Genomic DNA, 19958 nt, shown 5'->3' with positions numbered 1-19958 from the left:
ACAGCCTAACCCTAACCCTCCCCATCCACAGCCTACCCCTAACCGTCCCCTTCCACAGCCTAACCCTCCCCATCCACAGCCTACCCCTAACCGTCCCCTTCCACAGCCTAACCCTAACCTCCCCCTCCACAGCCTAACCCTAACCATCCCCTTCCACAGCCTAACCCTGACCCTCCCCTTCCACAGCCTAACCCTGACCCTCCCCTTCCACAGCCTAACCCTCCCCTTCCACAGCCTAACGCTAACCCTCCCCATCCACAGCCTAACCCTAACCTCCCCCAGCCTAACCCTGACCCTCCCCTTCCACAGCCTAACGCTAACCCTCCCCATCCACAGCCTAACCCTAACCTCCCCATCCACAGTCTAACCCTGACCCTCCCCTTCCACAGCCTAACGCTGACCCTCCCCTTCCACAGCCTAACCCTGACCCTCCCCTTCCACAGCCTAACCCTGACCCTCCCCTTCCACAGCCTAACCCTGACCCTCCCCTTCCACAGCCTAACCCTGACCCTCCCCTTTCACAGCCTAACCCTGACCCTCCCCTTTCACAGCCTAACCCTGACCCTCCCCTTCCACAGCCTAACCCTAACCCTCCCCTTCCACAGCCTAACGCTAACCCTCCCCTTCCACAGCCTAACGCTAACCCTCCCCTTCCACAGCCTAACCCTCCCCTTCCACAGCCTAACCCTGACCGTCCCCTTCCACAGCCTAACCCTGACCCTCCCCTTCCACAGCCTAACCCTAACCCTCCCCTTCCACAGCCTAACGCTAACCCTCCCCTTCCACAGCCTAACGCTAACCCTCCCCTTCCACAGCCTAACCCTCCCCTTCCACAGCCTAACCCTGACGTCCCCTTCCACAGCCTAACCCTGACCGTCCCCTTCCACAGCCTAACCCTGACCGTCCCCTTCCACAGCCTAACGCTAACCCTCCCCCTCCCACAGCCTAACCCTGACCCTCCCCTTTCACAGCCTAACGCTGACCCTCCCCTTCCACAGCCTAACCCTGACCCTCCCCTTCCACAGCCTAACCCTGACCCTCCCCTTCCACAGCCTAACCCTGACCCTCCCCTTCCACAGCCTAACCCTGACCCTCCCCTTCCACAGCCTAACCCTGACCCTCCCCTTCCACAGCCTAACCCTGACCCTCCCCTTCCACAGCCTAATCCTCCCCTTCCACAGACTACCCCTAACCCTCCCCTTCCACAGCCTACCCCTAACCCTCCCCTTCCACAGCCTAACCCTAACCCTCCCCATCCACAGCCTACCCCTAACCGTCCCCTTCCACAGCCTAACCCTAACCTCCCCCTCCACAGCCTAACGCTAACCATCCCCTTCCACAGCCTAACCCTGACCCTCCCCTTCCACAGCCTAACCCTGACCCTCCCCTTCCACAGCCTAACCCTGACCCTCCCCTTCCACAGCCTAACCCTGACCGTCCCCTTCCACAGCCTAACGCTAACCCTCCCCATCCACAGCCTAACCTCCCCCCTCCCACAGCCTAACCCTAACCGTCCCCTTCCACAGCCTAACCCTCCCCTTCCACAGCCTAACCCTAACCCTCCCCTTCCACAGCCTAACCCTAACTGTCCCCCACATGCCTAACCCTAACCGTCCCCTTCCATAGCCTTACCCTAACCCATCCCTTCCACAGCCTAACCCTAACCCTCTCCATCCACAGCCTAACCCTAACCCTCCCCATCCACAGCCTACCCCTAACCGTCCCCTTCCACACCCTAACCCTCCCCATCCACAGCCTACCCCTAACCGTCCCCTTCCACAGCCTAACCCTAACCTCCCCCTCCACAGCCTAACGCTAACCATCCCCTTCCACAGCCTAACCCTGACCGTCCCCTACCACAGCCTAACGCTAACCCTCCCCCCATCAACAGCCTAACCCTAACCTCCCCATCCACAGTCTAACCCTGACCCTCCCCTTCCACAGCCTAACGCTGACCCTCCCCTTCCACAGCCTGACCCTCCCCTTCCACAGCCTAACCCTGACCGTCCCCTTCCACAGCCTAACGCTAACCCTCCCCATCCACAGCCTAACCTCCCCCCTCCCACAGCCTAACCCTGACCCTCCCCTTTCACAGCCTAACGCTGACCCTCCCCTTCCACAGCCCAACCCTGACCCTCCCCTTCCACAGCCTAACCCTGACCCTCCCCTTCCACAGCCTAACCCTGACCCTCCCCTTCCACAGCCTAACCCTGACCCTCCCCTTCCACAGCCTAACCCTGACCCTCCCCTTCCACAGACTACCCCTAACCCTCCCCTTCCACAGCCTAACCCTAACCGTCCCCCACATGCCTAACCCTAACTGTCCCCCACATGCCTAACCCTAACCGTCCCCTTCCACAGCCTAACGCTAACCCTCCCCTTCCACAGCCTAACCCTGACCCTCCCCTTCCACAGCCTAACCGTCCCCTTCCACAGCCTAACCCTAACCCTCCCCTTCCACAGCCTAACCCTAACCCTCCCCTTCCACAGCCTAACCCTAACTGTCCCCCACATGCCTAACCCTAACCGTCCCCTTCCATAGCCTTACCCTAACCCATCCCTTCCACAGCCTAACCCTCTCCATCCACAGCCTAACCCTAACCTCCCCCTCCACAGCCTAACCCTAACCCTCCCCATCCACAGCCTACCCCTAACCCTCCCCTTCCACAGCCTAACCCTAACCCTCCCCATCCACAGCCTACCCCTAACCGTCCCCTTCCACAGCCTAACCCTAACCTCCCCCTTCCACAGCCTAACCCTGACCGTCCCCTTCCACAGCCTAACGCTAACCCTCCCCATCCACAGCCTAACCCTAACCTCCCCATCCACAGCCTAACCCTGACCCTCCCCTTCCACAGCCTAACCCTGACCCTCCCCTTCCACAGCCTAACCCTGACCCTCCCCTTCCACAGCCTAACCCTGACCCTCCCCTTCCACAGCCTAACCCTCCCCTTCCACAGCCTAATGCTAACCCTCCCCTTCCACAGCCTAACCCTGACCGTCCCCTTCCACAGCCTAACGCTAACCCTCCCCATCCACAGCCTAACCTCCCCCTCCACAGTCTAACCCTGACCCTCCCCTTCCACAGCCTAACCCTAACCCTCCCCTTCCACAGCCTAACCCTAACTGTCCCCCACATGCCTAACCCTAACCGTCCCCTTCCACAGTCTTACCCTAACGCTCCCCTTCCACAGCCTAACCCTAACCCTCCCCATCCACAGCCTAACCCTCCCCATCCACAGCCTAACCCTAACCTCCCCCTCCACAGCCTAACCCTAACCCTCCCCATCCACAGCCTACCCCTAACCGTCCCCTTCCACAGCCTAACCCTCCCCATCCACAGCCTACCCCTAACCGTCCCCTTCCACAGCCTAACCCTGACCCTCCCCTTCCACAGCCTAACCGTCCCCTTCCACAGCCTAACCCTAACCCTCCCCTTCCGCAGCGTAACCCTCCCCTTCCACAGCCTAACCCTAACCCTCCCCTTCCACAGCCTAACCCTAACTGTCCCCCACATGCCTAACCCTAACCGTCCCTTTCCGCAGCCTAACACTCCCCCATATGCCTAACCCTAACCGTCCCTTTCCACAGCCTAACCCTCCCCATCCACAGCCTAACCCTGACCGTCCCCTTCCACAGCCTAACCCTAACCCTCACCTTCCACAGCCTAACCCTGACCGTCCCCTTCCACAGCCTAACCCTAACCGCCCCCTTCCACAGTCTAACCCTAACCGTCCCCTTCCACAGTCTAACCCTAACTGTCCCTTTCCGCAGCCTAACCCTCCCCCACATGCCTAACCCTAACCGTCCCCTTCCACAGCCTAACCCTAACCCTCCCCATCCACAGTTTAACCCTGACCGTCCCCTTCCACAGCCTAACTCTAACCGTCCCCTTCCACAGTCTAACCCTAACTGTCCCTTTCCGCAGCCTAACCCTAACTGTCCCTTTCCGCAGCCTAACCCTAACTGTCCCTTTCCGCAGCCTAACACTCCCCCACATGCATAACCCTAACCGTCCCCTTCCGCAGCGTAACCCTAACCCTCCCCATCCACAGCCTAACCCTGACCGTCCCCTTCCACAGCCTAACCCTAACCGCCCCCTTCCACAGTCTAACCCTAACTGTCCCCTTCCACAGTCTAACCCTAACTGTCCCTTTCCGCAGCCTAACACTCCCCCACATGCCTAACCCTAACCATCCCCTTCCACAGCCTAACCCTCCCCATCCACAGTCTAACCCTGACCGTCCCCTTCCACAGCCTAACCCTAACCGCCCCCTTCCACAGTCTAACCCTAACCGTCCCCTTCCACAGTCTAACCCTAACTGTCCCTTTCCGCAGCCTAACACTCCCCCACATGCCTAACCCTAACCGTCCCCTTCCGCAGCGTAACCCTAACCATCCCCATCCACAGCCTAACACTGACCGTCCCCTTCCACAGCCTAACCCTAACCGTCCCCTTCCACAGTCTAACCCTAACCTTCCCCTTCCACAGTCTAACCCTAACTGTCCCTTTCCGCAGCCTAACACTCCCCCACATGCCTAACCCTAACCGTCCCCTTCCACAGCCTAACCCTGACCGTCCCCTTCCGCAGCGTAACCCTAACTGTCCTCTCTTGCAGTGTAAGCCTTCCCCACGTTTAACTCCAAAAATAATGAAAAGAAACATGAACAGCAATATGTCTGCCATTTGAATGTTGACCTTTTGACCCTGCCAATCTAATGCCTGGCGACCATCTGGTGAGGACCAACTGACAGTCTATCTACCATCCGGATACAGAGTTTGGGGGGGGTCACAGTAAGGAGAGTTCAGCACAACAGCAGGATTTCTCCATGGGGAACGCGGAACTGTGGGTATGGATGGTGGTGTACGTAGCCTGGAACTCTGCACCCCCTATATACCCCCCTAACATATTCTCTGTTAAGAGTTAGACACAGAGCAGAGATGGCGGAGAGTAGAGAGGAGAAGGAATACAGAATGAAACCATCATAGCCAACTATGGACAGGAGAAGGAACTAGAAGAACTGAGGGGGTGTCCAGTGTCCTCCATGGATTTGGAGAAATGGATGTTACGGTAAGGACAAAAATCCTGCTTTGCCATACCATGTGTGTGTTGACCATTGTCATGTCAACCTTTTGACCCTGTTGACCTAATGCATGTCTACAATTAGTGGTCTACCCACTGACTGTAGACCTTTTTAGTGTAGATCTATAGTCTGGATACCATTAAGTGTAGCTGATGTAAAGCAGAATGACTGAATGGACCTGGGGTGAGGAGATCAGGACGAAGAGGGATACACCACTGTGAGTGCAACCAGCAGTCCCTAAGGATCTACTCGGCCAGTTTGGAGCCAACAGGATGACTGTCACCTGTAACTGCTTTAGCCACTCCGTGGTAACATTAGGAATGGGGGGGAAGAGATAGATCAGTTGGAAGTCTTAAGTAACCAAAATTGCGTCAATGAAGAGAGCAGCAGGACCTGGAACAGTAACAACGCACCTTGTGGTTTAGGTAAGACCCCATCATATCAACCTCTGGCAAGCACAACTTGTCAACCAGGAACTGGAAGACTTCTGGATGAAGAGACCACTCACTGGGGTAATGATATTAACAACTGAGGTAATTGGGATCCCAATTGTAGTCCCAGGAATAAAAACTGCCGACAATGCAGGTACAAATCGCTCTGCCTACTCCATGATGGAGAATTCCTTCTGTCCCTTTGGTGAGCACAACGGGTGGACTGAACAAAAGGCAGAGACCCGATGATGGCCCTGAGCTCAAAGATACTGATGGGAAGAGTCTTCTCAAAATGATTCCAAATATCCTGGAAGTGGTATGGCTGAACCCCCCCCCCCCCAAAAAAAAAAAAAAACCTCCATGTGACTGCTATCTATAATTACCAGAGACCAGTCTCAGATTGTGAAGGCCACTGTTGAGATGTACCATGTCAAGCCACCAGAGGAGAGACAGAAATGTCTGCTGGAAAAGTCCAAAGCACTCAGGTAAGTGAAGGTAGGACCTGTCCCTCTTGGCAAGGAGATCTATCTGGAAAGCATGGGACCGATACTTACCGAACTGCTGGACCACCTCGAAGAAGGCAACACATTTTCCCAATAGAACCATGGAGGTGTCGAAAATCATGCCAAAAAGGCCATTCTCCGCGAGGGAGCAAGCATTTTGAAAAGTTTACAATCGAACTGTGAACAATCAAGACCCGATGAGTTAGCCGGACCTGGGACTGATGAAGCTTCGGTGATAGAGCCTTGATTAAGAGGTCATCCAGGTATGGGATAATAGCTATAATAATCTTGCAGATGAGCAATCATGACCAAGTCCTTTGTAAAGATTTGTGGAACGGTCGAGAGGCCAAATGGCAAGGCCCAAAATTTATAATGGTTGTCCTGGATTTTGAAGTATAGAAGACCGATGGTGAGCCCAGATGGAGATGAGCAGATATGCATGTGAAGATAGTAGAGTACAAATAGCAACCTGAAGGGCATCTGTTTAGATGATAAGTGGGAAGATCAGTGGAGAAGAACCTCAGAGGAAGAGGACCATTCAGTTTTATTTTTAATCAAACCAACACCACATCCTGAACACAAGTATCTGATAAGGTCTTTAACCACGTACCTGGAACAGAAAAAGACGGGCTGCCACCATAAGTTCATCCATGTAGGCAAGTAACCAGTCATGCAAAGTGTTTTTTTCCCGATGGTTCAGACATCAGCCAACCCAGGATTGACGCCCTCTAGCCCTACCCCCTATAGAAGTGGAAGACTTCAAGCACGTTCTTCTAAAAAGGCTGAACAGAACGTCAGCTGGATGTCTTCTCTTCGGAATGGATGAGAAAAGAAAAGAGGTCTTCTGCACTATAGCAAGTGCAATCATCTTTTCCAGCTCAGGCCCAAACAGGAGTTACCTAGAAAAAGGAAGGTCCTACAGGGACTTTCTAGACTTCGTATTTGCATTCCTGGATTGTAACCAGGGGGAACTGCGACCTGCCACTGTTAGTGATGAGACTCTACAGCAAAAAAGGCCAGCATCAATACTTATCTCACCCAGGTAACTGATAAGACTCTCGAATCCGGCCAACAAACCAGCGACGGAATGCCGGCAGTCAGAATACAGACACTGGTCACAAGACCGACTCCTTGATCCCGACATCGATCACAATGCTGGGGCCAGAATCCCGTCTGCAAGCATTCCTAATGTAAGCATGCTGGGGAGGGTTAGGTTACTTGGGGTGTTCGGGTAAGACACCAAAGCAGGGAGGGCTAGGCACCACCCGGGAGGGTTAGAACTAGGCTGTGGGGGGGGGGGAAGGGTGTTAAGGTCAGGGTGTGGGAGAAAAGGGTTAGGGTTGGGGGGTAGAGGAGGAGGGTTGGAACACTTACGGAAAAAATAGGATTTTGGTACTTACCAGGTAAATCCTTTTCTTTGAATCCATAGGGGGCACTGGAGTACTCTTGGGATATGGACGGCTTCCGCAGGAACAAGGCACTGAATATTTAAATTTAGAACTCTCCTCCCCTCCATATCCCGGAGTACCTCAGTGTTTTTTACTGAGCTGAACAGGAGCTATAGAGAGGTTGACAATGGAGAATTACATATAACATAACGGACAACAATAAAGTTGACACATAACGTTACTGACAACTAAACAGTTGACACCATAACCGATAGAACTTGAAACTTTGAACCAGTCTGTGAGAATGTGTTACCATAAGATCCCCTGAACTTACCACAAACCAGGTAAAACTGCTCTGGGTGGGCGTCCAGTGCCCCATATGGATTCAAAGAAAAGGATTTACCTGGTAAGTACCAAAATCCTATTTTCTTTTTCATCCACTAGCGGTCACTGCAGTACTCTTGGGACATACCAAAGCTTCCCCCGTGGGCGGGAGAGCTGTTTGGCACCTGTAACACTAGGCGGCCAAAGCTAGATGCTGATGCCGCAAACGTATCAAACTTGTAAAAGCGCACAAACGTGTGCACTGATGACCATGTAGCAGCACGGTAAAGCTGCGTCGTAGAAGCCCCACGACCAGTTGCCCATGATGTTCCCACAGAACGTGTGGAATGAGCTGTTACTGATGTAGGTGGCTGTAACCTAGCATGAAGGTAAGCCTGACGTATGGTCAGTTTTATCCATCTGGATAAGGTCTGCTTAGAAGATGGCCAACCCATCTTGGCAGCATCATAGAGAACAAACAACGTATCCGTCTTACGAACTGTAGACGTTCGGGATACATAAACGCGTAATGCGCGTACCACATCCAAAGTTCCAGAATCTTCTGGTAACACAGGAACTACTATTGGTTGATTGATGTGAAAAGATGACACTACCTTTGGTAAGAAAGCGGGATTCGTCCGAAGTTCCGCTCTGTCATCATGAAACACCAAATACGGTGGCTTGCATGACAAGGCACCCAAATCTGAAACACGCCTTGCCGAAGCTAAGGCTAGGAGAAAAATAGCTTTCCAAGTGAGAAACTTAATATATACTTGTTGTAAGGGTTCAAAATATGAAGACTGTAAAAAAATCTAAAACCAGATTCAAGTCCCATGGCGCTGTAGGTGGAATGAATGGAGGCTGTACTCTGAGGACACCTTGCAGGAAGGTGTGTACAATCAGCAAGAGAGCCAAACGTCTTTGACAGTAAATTGACAAAGCAGAGACCTGCACCTTTAGTGTAGATAAACGCAGTCCTCCATCTAACCCCGTCTGTAGAAATTATAAAAGACGGGATAACTTGAATGATGATGTCGGAAACTTCCGAGCTTCACACCAACCTATATAGGCACGCCAAATTCTGTGATAATGAGCTGACGTAACTGGCTTCCTAGCACGTAACATGGTTGGTATTACCGATTCTGGAATGCCCTCTCTTCTTAAGAGGGCGGTCTCAACAGCCACCCCGTCAAACGCAGCCGCGCTAAATCGGGGTAAAGAAACGGACCCTGTTGTAACAGGTCCGGACGTAGTGGGAGCGGCCAAGGATAGTCTGCGAGTAGACCGCGGAGATCCGAGAACCAAGCTCTCCGAGGCCAATGAGGCGCCACTAGTATGACTGTGGCAGACTCTCTTTTGATCCGTTTTAGCAACAGAGGGATCAGCGGAAACGGTGGAAACAGATACACGAGGCTGTAAGGCCACGCGATTGTGAGAGCATCCACTGCCTTTGGATCTCGCGTTCTGGACACATACTGGGGCGTTTGGTGATTGTGGCGAGATGCCATCAGGTCCACTTGAGGGTAACTCCACCTCTGGACCAACATGTGAAACACTTCTGGATTTAAGGTCCATTCTCCTGGATGAAATTCCCGACGGCTGAGATAATCCGCCTCCCAGTTGTCCACTCCCGGAATGAACACTGCCGACAATAATCACTTGGTGATGCTCAGCCCAATTGAGGATTCAAGCTACTTCCCGCATTGCCATGCGGCTTGTCGTTCCTCCTTGTTTGTTGATGTACGCGACCGCCGTCGCGTTGTCTGACTGCACCTGGACAGTGAGACCGGAGCATGTGTACTGCTTGTCGTAGCGCATTGTAAATTGCCCGGAGTTCCAGGACATTTATAGACAGCAATCTTTCGTGATCCGCCCAGAGACCCTGGAGCTGACAATTTTGAACTACAGCTACCCAACCTCTGAGACTCGCGTCCGTCGTTAGAATTATCCAATTCCAGGCACTGAACAGTTTCCCTGCGGTTAAATTGTGTACTTTGAGCCACCAGAGTAGAGATACACTGGCCCTTGGCGACAACCTCACCCTGTGGTGAATCTGCAGATGCGAGCCCGACCACTGTGCGAGCACATCCAGTTGAAACGGACGCGAGTGAAATCTTCTGAACTAAAGCGCCTCGAAAACCGCCACCATTGTGCCTAAGAGGCGAATGCACAAATGTACTGAGACTGTGCGTGGCTTGAGCACTAATTGTACCAGATGACAAATAATCTGTACCTTCTGTTGTGGTAGGTAAATTCTTTGATTTACCGTATCGAGAATCATACCTAGGAATTGAAGTCGTTGAGACGGAATCAGATTGTGATTTCTTGAAGTTGAAAATCCAACCGTGCTGAACTAGTACATTGTACGTTTAGCAACGCCTGTTGGAGGAGCATATGTTGAGACGGAGCTTTGATGAGCAGATCGTCCAAGTACGGAACTATTATCACTCCCAGGGATCTGAGATGAGCTATCATCACAGACATCACTTTGGTGAATACCCGAGGCGCTGACGATAGGCCAAACGGTAGAGCCTGAAACTGGTAATGGTTCTGCCGTATTGCAAACCGCAAGAACCTCTGATGAGCTGGCCAAATCGGAATGTGTAAGTACGCATCCTTGAGATCCAGCGCAATCATGAATTTCTGTGGCTCTAAACCTGCAATTACTGACCGCAGAGATTCCATCTTGAATCTGTAGTAAGTGACGTACTGATTGAGGCCCTTCAAGTTCAATATTGGCCTGACCGAGCCAGCCGGCTTTGGTACCACAAACAGACTGGAATAATAACCCTGACTTTGTTGGTGTACAGGGACCGGAATCAAAACTGCTGAATCCAGCAGAGACTGAATGGCAATTTGCAGAACCGCCCTCTTGTCGTCCGACACAGGCAGTCCTGTCTTGAAAAACCGCAGTGGCGGGAGACAGTCGAACTCAATTTTGTAACCTTTTAACACTAAATTGCGGATCCACTCATCTGTTGACGTCTGGAACCACGCCAACTGGAACGTCTGAAGGCGTGCTCCCACAAGTGGAGATCCAAGATGGGCTGGGAGTCCGTCATGCCACTGGCTTGTCGGTGACCTTAGCGTCTTGACGACTGGTGTTGGTTTGTTGGAAACCACGCCCTCGACCTCGTCTACAAGGCGTGGCTGTTCCTCTACCACGGTCCCGAAAGGCTGAGGCCTAAAGGATTTTAACGCCGGGCCAGAGTATTTCCGTCTAGGTACCGTTGGAGGCACTGGTAAGAAACAGACTTTCCTCCCGTGGCCTCAGAAATCCATTTGTCCAATTCAGGACCAAACAACTTCTCGCCACCATAAGGCAACGCCTCTATACCTCTTTTGACATCTGCCTCCGCTTGCGAAGAACGCAGCCAGAGTGCTCGTCGTGCTGTAACTAGCGACGATGAAATGCGAGAAGTGAGCTGACAGACATCAGTAGAAGCTGTACATAGATAATCAGCAGCTTCACAGATTTGATCAGCAAGAAGTATAAGGTGATCGTCATGTAGACCAGACTTGAGTTCTGTTATCCATACAATTAGCGCCTTAGTGACCCAAATGCCAACCAAGCCAGGTCTCAGCAGCACTCCTGCTGCTATATACATGGACTTTAGCATAGCTTCTAGTTTACGGTCTGAAGGGTCTTGAAGCGTAGTAGCAGTTGGCACTGGTATGGTTAATTTCTTTGTAAGTTTAGACACAGACGAATCCACCATTGGCGGATTCTCCCATGTACATGTCACAGACTCTGGAAACGGGTAACTAGACTTAAATCTGCGAGGTATAGAAAACCGTTTATCCGGATTCTTTCGTGTTTCCAGTAACATCTTATTAAGAGATTCCGAAACAGGAAAACACATTGGAGTTCTCTGTCGTTTAGGAAAGACGACTTCATCATTTGTCAGAGGCTCCTCAGTTTCAGTAAAGTTCAGAGACTGACGCACCGCTCGGATGAGATTATCAACGCCTGGGCTGTCAAAAAATTCACCATCTGGCTGCTGGTCTACTTCGCCCTCCTCACCCTCATCTTGCGCAGTGAGGTCTGGCACAGAACCGTCAGAATGCAACATAGCAGAAACTGGTAAATCATAAGACAAATGAAATTTATCCCTACTACCCAAAGTGGACTTGGACTTTTGGCAAGGCTGAGACCCCTCCGGTAGTTCTAGCGGTCTCACCCTAGACTCAGATCTTGCCGCTTCCCGCTCTTGTCGAGCGGCGGCCAAGTCTGATTGCAATGCAGCCATGACATCTGCTAGCATAGCCCATGGAGGGTCCGGGGATGACACCGGCATTGAAACCGGAGCCAAAATTGTATTCGTAGTCTTACAGACATTGCAGTGAAACTGCTTTTTTGTTTTTGCTGGTGCCTTACTCATTATGCAGACAGACCACACAATATACAAAGACAGACACTTGCACGTCTCAGTAAAATAGTACTAAGGTGTCTCTCTCTCTCTATAATATATATATATATATATATATATATATATATATATATATATATATATATATATATATATGGAGAGTGGATGAGTTGGCACTCCCTGGATAGTCCCAATGCTGCGCTTGTGCCTTTTCCAAAGGGATACGACACAGCAGAAAAAAGGAGCGGCACTCAGCGTCTTGAAAATAGTTAGGTGTATTCAAAAATACAGTTTACTACTGTGTTTTTTGAATACACCTAACTATTTTCAAGACGCTGAGTGCCGCTCCTTTTTTCTGCTGTATATATATATATATATATATCTGGCCAAGAGCAGTGCACGTGGCCAGTACTATATGAAATCTGATCCCAAATTCCCACTAACACCCCTGCGCCTCCGGTGGAGTAGAGATGTAGGACAGGAACGTTCTGGAATCACAACAGGAAGAACAGGAAGCATGGTTAAAATGGCCCCCATGCCATGCTTATAGTTAAAACACAGTACAGGGTATAACTTTTGCAAACAGATATAACCTGGGAATAATAACCCATGCAGCGTTCACACTGCTGCTGCTATGGGCACACTTCTCCCCCCTTGTGTGTGACTTCCTCCCTCCCCCCCCCCCCCCCGCCCCGTGTACCGCTGTCTATTCCAGCGGGGAGCGGGTACACAGAGCCGGGGAACTTACATCCGGGGAGCGATGGTAGAGGGAGCCGGGGAACGGGCATACGGGGAGCGCTCTCCATAGAGCCGTGGCGCGACGGCTATGTGCAGCCGGCGCGGCTCTGTTAGCAGCGGGACTGAGCGGGTTCGGCATCCGCTCACAATCAGCGGCGGCGGGCGGCTCGCATAGCTGCGGTGTCCTGGTAGCGGCGGCGGGCGACTCACATAGCGGCGGTGTCCTGGTAGCGGCGGCGGGCGGCTCACATAGCGGCGGGCGGCGCTTCACAATACAGTGTCCGCACACAGCGGGGCGGCAGCGTGAGCTGACTGCCCCGTCCCCAACATACCTGGACGCCTGTGGTGAGGGGCTATGACGGGGCTTCTTCTGTAAGCTCCGTCCAGCCTTTCCTGCAGGTAGCCTGCACTTGGCTGTGAGGGTGCTCTGTAGTGAGGACCGACACGCCAGAGCTGCTTTTAGCAGCTTCCACTATCCCGGACCCACGCCTATTGGAAGGGAGGAAGGAATGTGGAAAATGTTAAAAAAATCAAAATAAAAAATCAAAATAAAATTATTCAAAAGAAGTGTGGAAGCTCCACACAAGCCTTGTTGCTACGATGAGCACAGAAAAAACACTGAGGTACTCTGGGATATGGAGGGGTGGAGTGTTCTAAATTTAAATATTCAGTGCCCTGTTCCTGCGGAAGCCGTCCTTATCCCAAGAGTACTCCAGTGACCCCTAGTGGATGAAAAAGAAACATTCTGGATGCCGCAGTCGGTATTCTGACCACCGTCATCCCAAGAGTGATGATCCCCTTACGTTCCTAGACTCGGGCTGATCCACCCATCTTTCCTCTGGCGGGAAGTAGACCGGTTGGCCCAGTGGTGCAGCCACAACAACCTGTCACGAACCGACCACTCACCTCTGCGGGTTCTGGGGTCAATCCGTTGCCAGCGCGCGGTCGCTCGCGGTGCTGTGTGGCCATGGGGGGACGCGGCGTGGTCAGCGGCAGAGGTGATGCAGGTTCTGGGAGCCGGGAGTGCGGGGACCAAATGGCCAAAGGCACCGCTGTGTGTCTGCAGTATAGGAGGTGGCCATGTTGGAGACCAAATGAGCACCTGAGAGCACTTGTAAAACACATGTGGGTAAGTGTTAGCCAATCCTGTGCTTGTGCTGCCTTTAAGTAGGCTGGGATTATGTTACTCTGAGCCAGTGCTTTGTTGTAGTTAATCTGTACCCTAGCTCTGTGCTCTTTCCGTGGTTTTCTGTGTGAATCCAGTGGTCCGGATATCGCCTCCGCTCCCAGAGGTCTGCCTGCAGCCTTCACTGCAAAAGATCCACCAGCTCCCTGCTGTGCTGTCAGTCAATCGCTCTCCCAGTGGCAACAAGTGGATTTCCAGTCTTGTAAGAGGTTACCCTGTCTGCCTGCTTCAATCACACAGCCTTTGGAAGATTCTACTAAACTCAGGTGCTCGTTTAATCAGCTCTCAGTTTAACTCATTCTTCACCATTGTCGTCTGCTGCAGTTTCACAGTGCTTCAAGTGTTATCTTCACAACTTGCAAGTATTCCATTCAGTATTGTATTTTCATTGTTGCTGCAATCAAGGACAATTCTTCACAGCCTTCCAGTTTAACCTTTAAGCTTCAGTACAAGTCTCTACAGTTATTCTTTTATGTCTACACTATCCAGTTTACACTCCTTACAGTTTGGCACCAATCATTGCTTCATTTGGACAATTCTTCACAAGCCTGTTTAATCTCAGTTGTATGAACATTTCTTCAATGCATCTTTAAGACTGTTCCTGCTTATCATTATACCATTCATTGCAATACGTCAGTATATATATGGTGACTAATAATTGTCATTTAACACCTTACTGGAATTGTTGCCTTTAATAAATATATGAAACGGAACTTTCTTCGTCCTCCTTGCTTTCATCATACCCCAGCACCTACACCTTTGATTGGTCCAGGGTTAACAGATTCACAAAAACACTCGGCCCTGACACAACCTTGAGCTCAACCCCATCAAAACTATTGAGATGATAGTTGACCTCAGCAAGTCAGCTAGTGCACCTACGCTAACGACTGCTGACAGTGTGGTATCGCTAGTGGACGCCTGGGGACCACAATCTCCCGGGAGCTTAAATGGGGGCCCAACGCCACTGTCAGGAAAGCGCAACAGAGGTTGATCTTTCTCAGGCAACTAAGGAAGTTCACCATTCCAAAGAAGCTTCTGCTCCATTACTATACCTATCTGTCTGACTCCCTGTCCTCTGAACTCTTGAAGGTCCAGTTAAGGCTGGAACTGGGAGGCCTCCCTATTGCCATTAGGTGCCCATCCCCAACAAGCACTTAAACTGAGGATAAGGTAGGCACAGGTATATTTGGGGTATATAGGTGGAGTAGCCCTGCTCAAGCAAGTTCAAGTGTAAAGTGCCAGGATCCACTCACCACTATCTATACCCACAGCTCCAGTGTCCCCAGTGGAAGGAGAAATAGGTATCATACGCCACCGTGACTCACCCAGGTGACCATGGTTGCAGGCCTCATGAAGGGGTGTCCATCCACAGTAATCTCGCGGATTCAGAGGGTGCCCCTGTAATTTAATAAATAGGATTATTATGCCAAATACAACATGACTGGATCATTATGCAATAGATAGCATCTATCTTGTGTATCAATGCTTATTCCCCTATAGGTGGTCATTCAGAGTTGATCGCAGCCAGCAACTTTTAGCTGCTGCTGCGATCAACTAGTCCACGCCTATGGGGGAGTGTATTTTAGCATAGCAGAGGTGCGATCGCTTGTGCAGCCCTGCTAAGCTAAAAAAAAATCAAGCAGAAGTAGACTAGGCCTGGACATACTTACCCTGTGCGACGATCTCAGCGATGCTGGGCCCGGCTTTGACGTCAGACATCCGCCCTCCTGGACACGCCTGCGTTTTCTTCTCCCTCCCCGAAAACGGCAGCCAACGGGTCCGTGTCCGCCCTGGAACGCCTTCTTCCTGTCAATTTTCTGTGCGGTCGGCTTTGCAACCGCTTCCTTCGTTAGACGCGACGTAAGCCGGCAACCCGTCGCTGGGCAACGTCTCGCACGCACACTGCGGCCGCCGCACATGCGCATTCCGGACCCATTCACACTGCAGCGATAAACCGCTGCGTGCGAACTGGTCGGAATGACCATCATAGAGTGTAAGCTTGTGAGCAGGGCCCTCCTACCTCTATCTCTGTTATTACCTAGTTTTGTTCTATAACTGTTGTTCCAATTGTAAAGCGCAACAAAATAAACAGTTAATAAATAAGAATTTACTCACCGGTAATTCTATTTCTCGTAGTCCGTAGTGGATGCTGGGTACTCCGTAAGGACCATGGGGTATAGACGGGCTCCGCAGGAGACTGGGCACTCTTAAAAGAAAGATTAGGTACTATATCTGGTGTGCACTGGCTCCTCCCTCTATGCCCCTCCTCCAGACCTCAGTTAGGGAAACTGTGCCCGGAAGAGCTGACATTACTAGGAAAGGATTTGGAATCCAGGGTAAGACTCATACCAGCCACACCAATCACACCGTACAACTCGTGATAACTATACCCAGTTAACAGTATGAACAATAACTGAGCCTCTCTCAACAGATGGCTCATACAATAACCCTTTAGTTAAGCAATAACTATATACATGTATTGCAGAGAGTCCGCACTTGGGACGGGCTCCCAGCATCCACTACGGACTACGAGAAATAGAATTATCGGTGAGTAAATTCTTATTTTCTCTGACGTCCTAGTGGATGCTGGGTACTCCGTAAGGACCATGGGGATTATACCAAAGCTCCCAAACGGGCGGGAGAGTGCGGATGACTCTGCAGCACCGAATGAGCAAACACAAGGTCCTCCTCAGCCAGGGTATCAAACTTGTAGAATTTTGCAAAAGTGTTTGAACCCGACCAAGTAGCAGCTCGGCAAAGTTGTAAAGCCGAGACCCCTCGGGCAGCCGCCCAAGAAGAGCCCACCTTCCTCGTGGAATGGGCTTTTACTAATTTAGGATGCAGCAGTCCAGCCGCAGAATGTGCAAGCTGAATCGTGCTACAGATCCAGCGAGCAATAGTCTGCTTTGAAGCAGGAGCACCCAGCTTGTTGGGTGCATGCAGGATAAATAGCGAGTCAGTTTTTCTGACTCTAGCCGTCCTAGAAACATAAAGTTTCAGGGCCCGGACTACGTCCAGCAACTTGGAATCCTCCAAGTCCCTAGTAGCCGCAGGCACCACAATAGGTTGGTTCAAATGAAACGATGATACCACCTTAGGGAGAAATTGGGGACGAGTCCTCCATTCTGCCCTTTCCATATGGAAGATCAGATAAGGGCTTTTACATGACAAAGCCGCCAATTCTGACACACGCCTAGTCCAAGCTAAGGCCAAAAGCATAACCACTTTCCACGTGAGATATTTTAGCTCCACGGTCTTAAGTGGCTCAAACCAGTGGGATTTTAGGAATCCAACACACGTTAAGATCCCAAGGTGCCACTGGAGACGCAAAAGGGGCTGAATATGCAGCACCCCTGTAACAACGTCCGAACTTCAGGCAGTGAAGCCAGTTCTTTTTGAGAGAAAAAGGGATAGGGCCGAAATCTTGGCCTTTATGGATCCTAATTTTAGGCCCATAGTCACTCCTGACTTTAGGAAGTGCAGGAATCGACCCCCCTGGAATTCCTCTGTAGGGCCTTCCCGGCCACACACCAAGTAACCTATTTTCGCCATATACAGTGGAAAAAGTCTTGCTGTCACGTCTTTCCTAGCCTTTATCAGCGTAGGAATAACTGCATCCGGAATGCCCTTTTCCGCTAGGATCCGGCGTTCAACCGCCATGCCGTCCAACGCAGCCGCGGTAAGTCTTGGATCAGACAAGGTCCCTGTTGCAACATGTCCTGACTGAGAGGCAGAGGCCATGGGTCCTCTGAGAGCATTTCTTGCAGTTCCGGGTACCGAGTCCTTCTTGGCCAATCCGGAGCAAAGAACATTGTTCACACTCCTCCGTTTATTACAATTCTCAGCCCTTGGGTCTGAGAGGAAGAGGAGGGAATATATAGACCGACTGGAACACCCACGGTGTTACTAGTGCGACCACAGATATCGCCTGAGAGTCCCTTGACCCAGCGTAAAACCTTTTTTATCTTTTTATTGAGGTGGGACGCCATATAGTCCACCTGAGGCAGTTTCCATCAATTTGCAAAACTGCGTGAAGACTTCCTGATGAAGTCACCACTTTCCCGGGTGGAGGTTCCTTGTGCCGCCCTGGCGGTTTACATGAGCCCCTGCGGTCTGACTGGATCTGAACCGGTTGGTCGCGAAGCAGGAACTCCGCTTGACTTAGGGCGTTGTATATGGCCCTTAGTTCCAGGATATTGATGTGAAGGCAAGTCTGTTGGCTTGACCACAAACCTTGGAATTTTCTTCCCTGTGTAACTGCCCCCCACCCTCGGAGGCTTGCATCCGTGGTCACCAGGACCCAGTCCTGAATGCCGAATCTGCGGCCCTCGAGAAGGTGAGCACTCCGCAGCCACCACAGGAGAGACACCCTGGCGCTGGGGGATATGGTGATTAACCGATGCATCTGAAGATGTGATCCGGACCACTTGTCCAGTAAGTTCCATTGTCCTTGCATGGAACCAGCCGAAGGGGATGGCCTCGTATGATGCCATCATCCTTCCCAGGACTCGAGCGCAGCGATGCACTGACACCTGTTTTGGTTTTCAATGGATTCCTGACCAGTGTCATGAGCTCCTGAGCTCTCTCTATCGGGAGATAAACCCTCTTCTGGTCTGTGTCTAGGATCATGCCTCGGCGAGGCAGATGAGCTGTAGGAACCAACTGCGACTTTGGAATATATAGAATCCAGTCGTGTTGCCGTTTCACTTCCAGAGAAAGTGATACGCTGTTCAGCAACTGCTCTCTTGATCTCGCTTTTATGAGGAGATCATCCAAGTATGTGATAATAGTGACACCTTGCTTCCGCAGGAGCACGATCATATCCGCCATTACCTTGGTGAAATTGGTAATGACAATCCCGTACCGCAATTCTGAGGTACGCCTGATGAGGTGGATAAATGGGGACACGAAGGTATGCATCCCTTATGTCCCGATTCATTTCAGGCTTGCAATGACCGCTCTTAGCGATTCCATCTTGAACCTGAACCTTTTCAGGTACATGTTCAGGGATTTTAATTCAATATGGGTCTAACCGAACCGTCTGGTTTCGGGATTATAACATGTTCAAATAATAACACCCTCTTGTTGAAGGAGGGGACCCTTGACCACCACCTGTTGAAGATACAATTTACGAATTGCAGTTAACACTGGCTCCCTCTCTTGGGGGGAAGCCCGCCGGGTCCTCGGTGAGGGGGCATCTTCTCACAGTCCAGCCTGTATCCCTGCGATACAATTTCTATTGCCCAGGGATCTAACAGGGAGTGAACCCACTTGTGGCTGAACTTACGAAGGCGTGTCCCCACCGGGTCTAGCTCCGCCTGTGGAGCCCCAGCGACATGCGGTGGATTTTTGTAGAGGCCGGGGAGGACTTCTGTTCCTGGGGACTAGCTGTGTTGTACAGCTTCTTTCCTCTGCCCCCGGCTCTGACAAGAAAGGACGCACCTCGGACTTTCTTGTTTCTTTATTCGAAAAGCTGCATTTAATAATGTCGTGCTTTCCTAGGCTGTACAGGAATATAAGGCAAAATATCAGAATTACCAGCTATAGCTGTGGAGACCAGGCCCGAGAACCTTTCTCCACACAATCCTCAGCCTTCCATATGCCTCTTAAATCGGCATCATCTGTCCAATGTATATTCTACAGGACACGTTAAGCAGAAATCGACATAGCTTTTGTCTCTAGGACCCAGTATACTCATGTCCCTTTGGGCATGCTTTATAATTACATATCTATCACTTAAGACAGCATCTTAAAATATTTATATGCATACTAGGGTCTCAATCTCTGCTGATAAGGTACCTGTCCACGCTGCCACAGCGCTATAAACCCATGCCGACACAATCGCCGGTCTGGGTAGTATACTAGAATGTGCACACTATCTGCAGGATCCCTGAGAATAGCTAGTGCTACCTTCTGTGCAAACAGGACACCCT

At 51.2% G+C, this 19958-nt stretch overlaps 1 protein-coding gene across 1 annotated transcript in view; it reads right to left on the bottom strand.

The window, feature by feature from the left end:
• The window catches only part of TONSL (tonsoku like, DNA repair protein), a 90397-nt gene that overhangs the window by 26086 nt on the left and 44353 nt on the right, over positions 1 to 19958 (bottom strand). Inside the window, exon 10 of the mRNA XM_063924730.1 lies at positions 15351 to 15423. Coding sequence (XP_063780800.1) covers positions 15351 to 15423 — 73 coding nt within the window. The remainder of the gene's footprint in view (positions 1 to 15350; positions 15424 to 19958) is intronic.

This window comes from Pseudophryne corroboree, chromosome 5, assembly GCF_028390025.1.
Source record: "Pseudophryne corroboree isolate aPseCor3 chromosome 5, aPseCor3.hap2, whole genome shotgun sequence".
Taxonomy (NCBI): Eukaryota; Metazoa; Chordata; class Amphibia; order Anura; family Myobatrachidae; genus Pseudophryne; species Pseudophryne corroboree.
The sequence above is the reverse complement of the archived record's forward strand: the minus strand, read 5'-3'. Positions and strand labels throughout refer to the sequence as shown.